The 12,324-nt window shown below is 41.0% G+C and overlaps 1 protein-coding gene across 4 annotated transcripts in view; it reads left to right on the forward strand.

Annotated features, from left to right (window-relative positions):
• The window catches only part of IL12RB2 (interleukin 12 receptor, beta 2), a 90,263-nt gene that overhangs the window by 59,810 nt on the left and 18,129 nt on the right, over positions 1 to 12,324 (forward strand). For 3 of the 4 annotated variants that reach the window (XR_001007647.1, XM_011994987.1, XM_011994989.1), the window contains exons 10-12: positions 2,919 to 3,119; positions 7,542 to 7,640; positions 7,726 to 7,884. Coding sequence is in view for 3 of the 4 variants with exons in the window: in XM_011994987.1 (XP_011850377.1) it covers positions 2,919 to 3,119; positions 7,542 to 7,640; positions 7,726 to 7,884 (459 nt within the window). In the remaining variant the exon portion in view is untranslated. The remainder of the gene's footprint in view (positions 1 to 2,918; positions 3,120 to 7,541; positions 7,641 to 7,725; positions 7,885 to 12,324) is intronic. The other variant, XM_011994988.1, reaches the window with a different exon arrangement.

Genomic DNA, 12,324 nt, shown 5'->3' on the forward strand with positions numbered 1-12,324 from the left:
AAAAAAAAAAAAAAAGTTAATAAAACTTTAATAAATGTATTTCATAAAAATAAAAACTCTGAAAACTATGAATAAAAGAAAACTTTTTAGCATTTTAAAGACTTTCTACCAAAAACATGCAGCATACATGATCTCAAGAAAACAATATAGGCATGTTCTCTTGAAAACTTGCAATAAGATAGGTACCAAAAAAGGAAATAAGGAATTTAATTCAAAGATTGTAAAGAGGATATGTTTTAAGTGTGTTGCTAATAAAATTATTTACATGAAACATTCAGCAAGGGTAGCAGACAAATTATTAGTTTAGTAGGTTTGCCAGAAGAACGCACACAGATTAGCAGTAGAAAAAGTAGTGGAAAATGAAATGCCATTTAAAGAGCAAACCAAAAGTACTGGCCAGGTGTGGTGGCTCATACCTGTAATCCCAGCACTTTGGGAGCCAAGGTGGATGGATCACTTGAGGTCGGGAGTTCAAGACCAGCCTGGCCAACATGGTGAAACCCCATCTCTACTAAAAATACAAACAATTAGCCAGGCATGGTGGCACACGCTTGTAATCCCAGCTACTCGGGAGGCTGAGGCAGGAGAATCGCTTGAACCCCAGAGGCAGAGGTTGCAGTGAGCCAAGATTGCACCACTGCATGCCACCCTAGGCAACAGAGGGAGACTCTGTCTCAAAATAAATAAATAAACAAAATAAAGAAGAGCAAAAAGGAAAGGACTTCACTGACTAAATAGTCAGACATTACAAAGCCTGGTAACATGAACACTATTTTCTGGTAAAGTGGTCAACCCAGACACAGACCCATGATTATGTGAAACTTGGTATATGACAGGGATGAGATGCCAAATGTGATGACATAGGGAAAAATTGACTCACCAGGTGGAAAAGTAGTAAAATTTATTCTCCCCCATAAAAAAAAACCCTTTTGTTGGATTTGAATTTAAAAACCTACATGTGAAAGGTAAAACAAAACCAATAGGAGAAAATGTAGTTGAGTATCTTCATGACCCTAGAATAGAAGGATTTCATAAATAAGATGTAAAGTACACAAGCCATGGATAAATTTACCAAGATCAAAGTAGCTATATATGTGTCATTAAGTTATCAGAGAGTTGACAGGCTAAGGTAAGATACTGTTGAAAACTGGTAAGTTAAGATTAAAATCTAGAATACAAAAAGCTGTCTGCAAATCAGAGAGAATGCAGGAAACCCAATGGAAATGAGTGAAGTATATGAATTGGCAGTTCACAGAAGAGAAAGTCAAATAACTAGTAATATATGAAAAGAAACTCAGCTTCATAAGAAATCAGAAAAATGGTGGGGTGCGACGGCCTACACCTTTAATCCCAGCACTTTGGGAGCCCGAGGCAGGTGGATCACCTGAGGTCAGGAGTTTGAGACCAGCCTGGCCAATATGGTGAAACCCCATCTCTACTAAAAATACAAAATTAGTCGGGTGTGGTGGCACACGCCTGTAGTCCCAGCTACTCAGGAGGCTGAGACAGGAGAATTGCTTGAACCTGGGAGGCGGAGGCCGCAGTGAGCTGAGATGGTGCCACTGCACTCCAGCCTGGGCAAGATAGAGCAAGACTCCATCTCAAAAAAAAAAAAAAAAATTCAGAAAAATGAAAATAAAACCACAATTAAATACCACGTTATATATACCAGATTGATAAAAATTAGAAAATCAGAAAATATTGGTGGAGAAATGAGAGCTTTCATGCTTTTCTTGCTGGAATGTCAACTGGCTATTTTAGAGATAAATCTGGCAGTATTTTGTAAAACAATACGTGAATTTGCTCTATAATCAAGGAATTCTATGCATATATATCCAGAAACACAGACACATTCTTGTACAGGCACACAAGAGAACATGCAAGAGAATATTCATTGCATCCTTGTTTGTGTTTGCAAACACTCCAGAAGAACTTCCTGCTTGTCACTCAAATATTGGACAAGTAAAGGGTTTAGGTAGCAGTCTGAAAAAATGAGTCGGATTTACATAATAGCAAGCAGGATGTTTATGTCGCAGAAACATAATGTTGAGTGAAAAAAAGAAAAAGCATTAGATTTATCTCCCAATACATTTCATGAAAATTCAACACATATGCACAAAATAACACTAAATTTCAAGGATAGGAATTTGTCTAAATAAATATATGAAAGATGGATTAGAAAGATGCCTAATATATTCACAAAGATTAGGCACCTTTGAGGCTATAGAAATAGAAAAAGGAATGGAGCCAGGCATGTTGGCTCACGCCTGTAATCCAAGCACTTTGAGAGGTTGAGGCAGGAGGATCACTTGAGCCCAGGAGTTTGAGATCAGCCTGGGCAATGTCTCTCTCTAACAAAAAAAATAAAAAATTAGCTGTGTGTAGTGACATGCACTTGTGATCCCAGCTACTCAGAAGGCTAAGGTGGGAGGATCACTTGAATCTGGGAGGTCGAGGCTGCAGTGATCTGTGCTTATGCCACTGCACTCCAGCCTGGGTGACAGAGCAAGACCCTGTCTCAAGAAAAAAGAAAAAGAAGAAAAAGAGAAAGAGAGAGAGAGAAAAAGGAAGGAAGGAAGGAAGGAAGGAAGGAAGGGAGGGAGGGAGGGAGGGAAGGAGGGGAGGAAAGGGAGGAAGGGGAGGAAAAGAAAAAAGAAAAGAGAGAGAAAGGAATGGAAGATGAAGGGGAAAATAATTGTGCACATGACATTTTATATAATGTTTGAACAAGCTGATGTTGTTAGTCCTCCATGAACTGAGAAATGGAATGAACTTAAATCTGTGACTCCAAAGTCTTTAAAAGTAAGTAGATATTCTTCCAAAAACTTCGTTGGGATAAACTGGCTTTTTTTGTTGTTGTTTAAACCTTTATCCCTCCTCTTTTTTAATTTTGTTTCTCCTCTTTCTGCCCGATAAAGGGTTGCTGGCTCCTCACCAGGTCTCTGCAAACTCAGAGAGCATGGACAGCATTCTGGTGACTTGGCAGCCTCCCAGGAAAGATCTCTCTGCTGTTCAGGAGTACGTGGTGGAATGGAGACAGCTCCATCCAGGGGATGACACACAGATCCCTCTAAACTGGCTGCGGAGTCCCTCCTACAATGTGTCTGCTCTGATTTCAGGTACCTAATTGTTCACCTTCCTTCCAGAGGGTTACTAAGTTCACATTTGTTTGGGAAAACTGCAAGGAAGAGCCAGAACCCTGCCTTCAATTACAGGTGGCTAGATGATAAGAGAGACTGATGACCTAGAGTCCATCCAGCAGCACTTTAGAATACTCCACTGTAGACATAAATGACCAACTGGTTGACTAAAAACTCTATTATTTACGAAAAATCCATATCCCTAGGACAATGCCAAAGAAGACGAATGAATAATTGAACCAAACAAGTATGGCTGAGAGCTAAGTTAACTGGCCAGTGTAATAGACACCTTTGTTTATCATAGCACACTGCATGATAATACATGAGGCCATCCTTAACTGTGTGGGGAATTCATTTATTTAATAACTCTCAAAGCAATCATTTTCAGTAAGAGTCAGTATGGCCATTGTATAAATGAGGAAACCAGGAAATCCTTCATTCCCAATTCTGCTACTTACTGTGTAGTAATAAATCCAGAATTATCTATATGACAATTGGTATTTCTAATCCTCAGTTTCCTAATCTGTCAGTGGTTAGAATCAAGCGAGAGGACGCATTTGAAAATACATTAAAATGATTGGGCAGAACTTAGTTAATGTCATTGTTAAGCATAAATTCAGCACTGAGTTGAATCAGTGGTTTAAAGTTCTGGCTCTGCAGCCATACTACCTGGGTTTGAGTCTTGGCTCTGTCTGTGTGATCTAGGGCAAGTTACTTAATCCCTTTGTGCCTCAGTTTCCTCATCTGAAAAATTAGGATAATAATATTACCTACCTCGTTGGGTTATTGTGGAGACTAGCTGAATTACTTCATGGAAAACGTTTTGAATAGTGTCTAATACATTTTAAGGGCTCAGTAATTTCGCTGTCATCAATATTACTAGTATTACATGAGACAAAGCTAATATTTTAAGGTTTTCAAGCTCTAAATCCTATAATGTCTCTATAACAATCATTACACCTTTCTAGGAGGATATACACCCCTGCTTAAGGTGACAAGATTTATACAAATGAAATAAATAGCACACTGCATGATTATATATGAGTCCATCCTTAACTGCATACCTCTTTAACAGTCTTGCTGCTCAGAGTTCTAGCAGGTTAATTTTTCATCACTACCCTTAAATAGAATGCTGCCTACATAACCCAGTAAGCATCCAAAGGAAGATGACCAAGTTATTAGGAGCTTGGAACTTCTAATCTGGAAACCATTTAGCCTGGAAAAGAGAATTCTAGATGGGCATGGGAATGGGACGGCTTGATGGCTGTTGCTGGTTTTGACTTTACACACACAAGAGTATGTTTTCCTTTGTTGCTCTGGGGAGAAAAACTAAAGTCCTGTGTGGAAATTATAAAAGAAGTAGCTATCAGCTCAATTTTGAAAAAGAAGTTTCCTGCCTTTGATGGTCTCTAATGGGACAATCGATTACCTCTCAAGGTAGTGTGTTCCCTGTCCCTAGAGTTTTTGCAGTAGAACCAGTTTTCTTTCAGGGCTGTTATGCCCATCAAATCAGGTGAAAGTGAATAGAAATTGTAAACTATGAAATTGTAAACATTATTATAAGCTGTATTAGGACTTATCCCTGTGGGATAGTTTGAACTATATGGCAAGAGAGATGTTTTCCATACTTAGTGAAATAAGTGTCTTTATGCACTTTAGAAATAATATTCATTTGAATAAAATCAATATACTAGGCTGGGCACGGTGGCTCACGCTTGTAATCCTAACACTTTGGGAAGCGGAGGTGGGCAGATCCCCTGAGGTCAGGAGTTCGAGACCAGCCTGGCCAACATGGCGAAACCCTATCTCTACTACAAATACAAAAATTAGTTGGGCGTGGTGGTGGGCGCCTGGAATCCCAGCTACTCAGGAGGTTAAGGCAGAATAATTGCTTGAACCCGGGAAATGGAGATTGCAGTGAGCCGAGATTATGCCATTGCACTCCAGCCTGGGTGACAGAGTGAGACTCCATCAAAAAAAAAAAATCCATATACTAATGAATAAAATGACTTTATTAAAGTTGTTCTCCTGCTTGGAAACACTTGGTTAGGTATTAATTTGTGTTGATGTTACAGTCTGGAAATAAACACTTAAATATTATTTTAACAATTCATGGTTATTATTAATTCAAAATGGCCCCCCCCAGTCAGTAAAATCACTCACTGTTACTGATTTTCACCAGCCTTTTCCCAGCATCTGGCTGGGGCAGATTTGGGCATTTTGGAGTGGGCCAGAATACAGCCCAGCTCTTGATTTATAGGTGGGTGGAGGCTAGGCTAGAGACTAGTGCTGTCCTGTCTGGGTGAAAATGCTTCTGACCATATAGAGCCACTCCTTTTACAAATACATAACATCATGGTGTCTAGAAAACCTTCCCTGCGCCTAGAGTTGTTGGGGGCCCTCTTCCGCCCTCTTTTGCCTTCTTCCTCGTTACCAGTCATTTAATGTTTGCCTTCTCCCACACTTACGAGGTGAAATTAGCTTTCTGCAGAAAAACCACTGAAGTGATGGTTTATAAACATGGGGGCAGGGACTTTGCTGAAGGGTACTAGGTATGTATGTATGTGTGTGAGTGGGGGGAAATGAGTCTGGAAATTGCAGCCAGACTCTAGAAAGGAAATAAAAGTCTTAGGAGTATGGGCTTCATCCACTGAAGGTTTTGAGGTGGGGAGCAGATATTGTTAGGGAGTATTCATACAAGAATCAGCCAGTAAAATAGGAGTTCTTGAGGCCAGAACTGGGGAACAAGCTTGCTACGAGGGCTCTACTCTTGGTGGAAAGGGAAATGTCAGCTGAGTTCCGGAGCCATTGTCTTCTCTCCTCCACTAAAGGTGAGCCATTCACAAAAATAAACTACAGCTTCTAATGCAGCAGTTTTCAAGGCCTCTGTCCTGAATTCACATTTTGGATGGCAAAATACAAGGGAACTGTCTGCCTAATGAGCTTATCTGGAACTCCCATGCCTCCATAAGGCAGTGGTTGGTTGGCCCCTTTCATGACTAGGGGCAGAACAGCCAGGCACTGGGGCCTGAAAGCTACTCACTGGCCCCTCCCACATGAAATATGATTTCATATTCCATGTTGCCCTTTGGGCTTCTTGGTGTCAATCCCACCCATGAGGAGTCTTTGGATTACCATACTAAGCTGACTGTGTCCTTTTCTCCACTTCACTTAGTTCATGAACTCAAATTGGAATTTAACCATGGCATGTGTTCTGATCTTGTCATGGTCTCTTCTGACAGCACTGGTTGTGCAACTGAGTTTTATGTGCTATTTGCTGGAATATTTAATGGGCAATGGATTTTCATATAAAACACACATAATTTAATAAACTATTCTATGATATAAAATTATTCTTCCTGAAAAAAAAAAAAGTTAAACCCTAATCAACTGTCAGCGTAGCGGACCCTGGCTACCTATCGGCTGGGCATTAATCAATACTGGAGAGGGTCCTTACTTTGCCTCCCTGATACTATAGTTACCTAGTAGGAGTTATCTCTTTTGCCTTTAAATGTTCATTTGAAATGTAAAAGTATATCAGGAGAGGTATCTATGAAAGGGGCCTTCGTTCACAAGCAGTAGAAATCTGAGATTCATGGAAACAAGGAATTCTGGCGGGGAAGAAAGACTTGCCAATAGGCTTCATGACTGACAGAAAATTGAAAGTGTGGTGGTTTAAAAGCCAGGAAGGAGCATTAACAATTCCCAAGTACCTTTTAAATCTTCCAGGCTGGGAAGCAACTGAAATCTAACTGGAACATAGAGGGAGAGGAGATGGGGTAACAAGGGGTTGGATTGCAACCAGAGCACCCTGGTTAGTTATGCCTCAGTGTATCATCTACCCTGTCAGATCTTGGTAAGCATTACGGAATTAGAAAAGCCATTCAGGTTCTATGCCTGCAAAATTCCAGCCTCACTTTCCTGTAAACTGCAAATGTTTTATTTGTAGAAATCAAAAGGTTTTTTTTTCTTGAAGGTAAGTTGTTTGGTTTGTTTCAAAAGCAGTCGGGGGTGTGTGTGTGTGTGTGTGTGTGTGTGTGTGTGTATGTGTGTGTGGGGGGTTATATTTAAATCTGTATTGGAACTCAAATAGCTTTTGTCTCCTTCTTAATCATGGTGATATCGTTTGTTTATATGGAAAGAAACTCAAGTTCGTTGGTTGGTTGGTTGATCTCATCCTTTGAAGTTGGGAGCAGTCACTTCCAGAAGCCAACGTCATGGCAAATCAGATGCTGAGAATTTGTAACATAGGTCATCAGTCCAGACTGTGCTTGAACCATCTTTAAACTAGGAAAAGGCAAGAAACACCTTGAAAGCATTCGTATCAGATAATAAAAAGGCTGCCTTTAGTGACTCACCAGTAATGGCACGGCTGTTAAGGGAATTCCCTTTTCCTTGCAGAGAACATAAAACCCTACACCTGTTATGAAATCCGTGTGCATGCACTCTCAGAGGATCAAGGAGGATGCAGCTCCATCCTGGGTAACTCTAAGCACAAAGGTGAGTCTTGGAACCTTTTGCCAAATTTTGCTTTAATGATTTGGATTTAGAGGGTGACAGAAGCCTCCTGTGCCCTACTTTACAGCACCACTGAGTGGCCCCCATATTAATGCCATCACAGAGGAAAAGGGGAGCATTTTAATTTCATGGAACAGCATTCCAGTCCAGGAGCAAATGGGCTGCCTCCTCCATTACAGGATATACTGGAAGGAACGGGACTCCAACTCCCAGCCTCAGCTCTGTGGTATGTGTGAGAACCAAATGCAGTGAGTGGGGCCTTCTTGTTTGGATGTCAGGAAAACACAAGGAGGTGTGCGTGCATATCTACACACATGTGCTAGCACAATGCCTGGCACATAGTAAGTACTCCATAAATACTTGTAAAGTTAACTGAATGAATAATTAGAAAAGACATCTAAACACACAAACAGAAAGTTATTGAATATGCGTTATGTGCCAAGCAAATTGCTAAGGATACAGAAATGAAGTAAATGAACTATTGACTTATTTGTTTTTTTTGAGACAATGCCTCACTCCGTTGCCCCGGCTGAGTGCAGTGGTGCAATCACAGCTCACTGCAGCCTTGACCTCCCTGGGCTCAAGCAATCCTTCTGCCTCAGCCTCCTAAGTAGTGGGAACTACAGGTACATGCCACCATGTCCAGCTAATTTTTAATTTTTTTTTTGTAGAGACAGAGTCTCCCTGTGTTGTCCAGGCTGGTCTACCAACTCCTGGGCTCAAGCAATTTGCCTACCTCGGCCTCCCAAAGTGCTGGGATTACAGGCGTGGGCCATAGCGCCCTGCCAATCCTGTATAGGCTTTGAGGTTCACAAGAAATGCATTTGGAGAACTTTTAAATCCCAACATTTGCAATTACTATTACAGCATATTATTTTCTTCTTAAAATGGATAAAATATGATGCAGTTTAAGTAACACTTTATGGCCCAAAATTATTCTATAAGTATAAAACTAAAGCAATTAAAATAAACTCTAGCTAGAGTGTTGTCTCAAATGATGTCATGGATCACTCATTCATGTATAGTTCCAAGTCACTTGCCACACTTGATGTTCCAATCTTTGATTTATTCGGAGTTTTTGTTTTTCTTGACTTGACCTTCTCTTTATTTTGTAAGAAGCTAGCTTTCAGGAACATTTATCATAAAGAAGGAACATTTGTATTTCTTTATGAGAGTTAGTAGGTCCAAGAAGAATGCAACAAAGCCACCCTGAGATGCAGCTGCCAGAGAGCTGCCTGCAGGGGTGATTTTCACCTGGGAAGCTTGAGGAGTTGTTCTTCTCTCTTGACTTTAAGAGGTCCACAGTGTGACTTTAAAAGCTGGTTAATTTTTATTATATAAATAATACTAAAACATAAAAATAACTCAGAAAGACATAAAAAGAAAATTCATCTTCCCTTCACACTTAGGCTGTTAACAGTCCCTTGTGTATTCCTCCAGAAAAAAAACAATTGATGCATATACAAGAAAATAGTTGAGATCTTTTTCAGTATTCTGATCTACACCTTGCTTTTACCTCTCAAAAATACATGCTAGAGACCCTTCTACATCTGTCTATGTGAACTTACGTCATTCTTTTTTATCAGCTCTGTAGTGTGCCATCATAAGGGCTTATGGTCATTTGTTGAATGAATTCACCATTGATAAACAGAACATATCACTGATCAGAACTTCTTCCCCCGGACTTGTCCCAGAGTAAGTCCATTCTGAAATGCACCCCAAGAGGTAAGGAATCAATTGATCTCTTCTGGAGGCATCTGGAATTCCTCATGTGAAATTTGCCCCCCAAATAACTTTCCTTTTGGCAGAGTTTAAACTGAGATACCTGTTTGCAACCACGAAGATCAACATGGTCTGTTGATTCTTTTATTATTATTATTATTTATTATTATTATTATTTTTGATACAGAGTCTTGCTCTGTTGCCTAGGCTAGAGTGCAATGGCATGATCTCAGCTCACTGCAACCTCTACCTCCTGGGTTCAAGTGATTCTCCTGCCTCAGCCTCCTGAGTAGCTGGGATTACAGACATGCACCACCATGCCCTGCTAATTTTTGTATTTTTAGTAGAGGAGGGGTTTCACCATGTTGGCCAGGCTGGTCTTGAACGCCTAACCTCTGGTGATCCACCTGCCTTGGCCTCCCACAGTGCTGAGATTACAGGTGTAAGCCACTGAGCCCAACCTCTTTTTTTTTTTTTTTTTTAACAGTAAGCCATCTACTTTAATAGTAAAAGTCTCTTGAGTCTGTTAATTCTTAACACTGCTCTTGTGGATGTTGAAGAAAATGCCTTCCTTATTTTGTCATAAATCTGATGACTCTAAAGCCTGCATAAGGGTATTTAAAAATAAGCTAAAAGGGGAGGGAGAGTGCAGATTCACAGTCCTATTTTATACTAGTTTAGGTTAAATTTCCATTTAATTCAGTAAGTATCTGTTGATGGATAAGACCTAGTCCCTATCTTCGACAAGCTCACAGTCTATAAGGGAGATAGAAAAGTACACAGAAGGAGGCTGGGCATGGTGGCTCACGCCTGTAATCACAGCACTTTGGGAGGCTCAGGTGGGCAGATCGTTTGAGCCCAATAGGTCAAGACCAGCCTGGGCAACAGGGTGAAACCCTGTCTCTACCAAAATTACAAAAAATTAGCCAGGCATGATGGTGTGCACCTGCAGTCCCAGCTACTCGGGAGGCTGAGGTGTGAGGATCACTGAGCGGCAGAGGTTGCAGTAAGCTGAAATCGCACCACTGCATTCCAGCCTGGGCGACAGAGGTGGACTCTGTCTCAAAGAGTGAAAAAAAAAAAAAAAAGGAAAAGTACACAAAAGGGATGTAACTGTCATAATCAAGGACTGACAACTACCTATTGCATTTGGCAACCAGAAATCATTGGTGAATTCACAAGGGCACTTTCTAGAGAGTGGTAGGAGGTAGTAGGTTAAGGAGGAGGGAGAAGGGAGAAAGGCAAAGCAGGAAGGTGTTCTGCTTTGATGGCCCCATCTTACGGGTGTTTCAGCACCATTGACCAGGCAGCAGTATTAACGGCACATGTGGAGCACAGTAAGGGCAAAAAATGAGGGACCTGCCTTGGCAGAGGAGGTAAGGTGTAGAGCCAGGGAGGGGCCCAGGTATCTGGATTGTAGTGAGTTATATGGGTGGCTCTGTGCACAGCCACTTCTCTGGAAGCTTGTCCATATTGCCATGTGCACCAGTAGAGCCATGGCCAGCACATTTTTCTACTAGAGAACACATTATACTTTGCTACTACCTAGTAGTCTTTGCCAACAGTCTCTAAGCATCTTAAGGGAAGAAGCCATGGCAATTTGCTCAGCATTATCTCCTCATGCCTAGAATATAGCTAGACACATGGTAGGTGCTTCATAAAAATAAACAGCTGAATATCACTCTACCCTTTGTTAAATCCAATGTAGATCGTTAGACAAAAACTTGTTTCCAGTAGCAGTGCAGCTGTTTTGTCTAGTACCACTTGACCTTCCTATCTAAAGCCTTTCCAATGACTGGCAACTATCACATCTTCCTACACTGGTGCCTTTATCATTGAACCCCCTGAGTCTAAGTTTTCAGACCGCCGAGGATTGAATGGCCTCTTTTATCTCTGCCAGAGATCACAGCCCAGAGGGAGCAGGACCAGTATTTCCTGCTTGACTTCTCAACTTCTTTCTCCTATTATACCACTCAGCCTATTTTGCCAACCAAACTGCTGACATCTTCATCTTCCTCACTGCCTCTTCCCATGGAGTTTCTATTTTTGTTCTTCTAATATGTGTGCATGTGTGTGTGTGCGGATAAACTTTATTGGCCCAGCAACCCATACAAATCCCTTCCCTTCTGTTCCAATGTCTCATTTCACTCCCAGAGTTAAGGATGCCCTCACACAGTTGGACAGTTGATTCCCTGATGCTTGCTGATGTTTTGCTACAACAGGAGGAACAGAAGGTCCCTCTAAAATTAATTTTTTAATCCCCTACTTCAGGACTATAGAGAGGGCTTTTTGAGCTCATTCATATAGCTTAAGTCTATGCAAACAATTTCACCAGGCTAGAGGAGACTTGAGCATTTTCCACAAGGACTTTTCTCAACAGGATGTAAAATATACAAATTCTCTGATAGTCATGGTGAATAAATTATCTGCATGGGCTTCAACCCCTTTGGGTGGAGTAGAGGTAATATTATAGGACTTCATCTTGCTGATTACCCATAGTAAGCAGGGATGGGATAATGGAAGGGGTCTCTTTTCCCCATTAGATAGTGGACTCTTTGAGGCCGATTCTATGCTTTTGTATTGTCAGTGCCTTCTCCAGTGTAGGCACTCATATTTATGACTGTTGAAATAAATTCAGCATGCAAGATATCTCTGACTTGCCCTGGAGTTTGTGAGCCAGTATATGTTGAGGTTGCAGTGAGCCGAGATTGTGCCATTGCACTCCAGCCTGGGTGACAGAGCGAGACTCCGTCTTAAAAAAGAAAAAAAAAAACTATTAAAATTTGTCTCAGTATTTTTTTTTTTTTTTTTTTTTAGTTGACACAGGCTACTTCTACCAAAGTGCTGGCCTTGACTCTGCCATCCTCCCCAGCTTTTGAAAAGTCACTCCAAAATCCACACCCAAAAGGCCACGGGAGAAGATTGTCTGTTTACTAAAGGCTAC

The sequence above is a fragment of the Mandrillus leucophaeus genome, unplaced genomic scaffold, assembly GCF_000951045.1.
Source record: "Mandrillus leucophaeus isolate KB7577 unplaced genomic scaffold, Mleu.le_1.0 Scaffold464, whole genome shotgun sequence".
In the NCBI taxonomy this organism is placed as follows: domain Eukaryota; kingdom Metazoa; phylum Chordata; class Mammalia; order Primates; family Cercopithecidae; genus Mandrillus; species Mandrillus leucophaeus.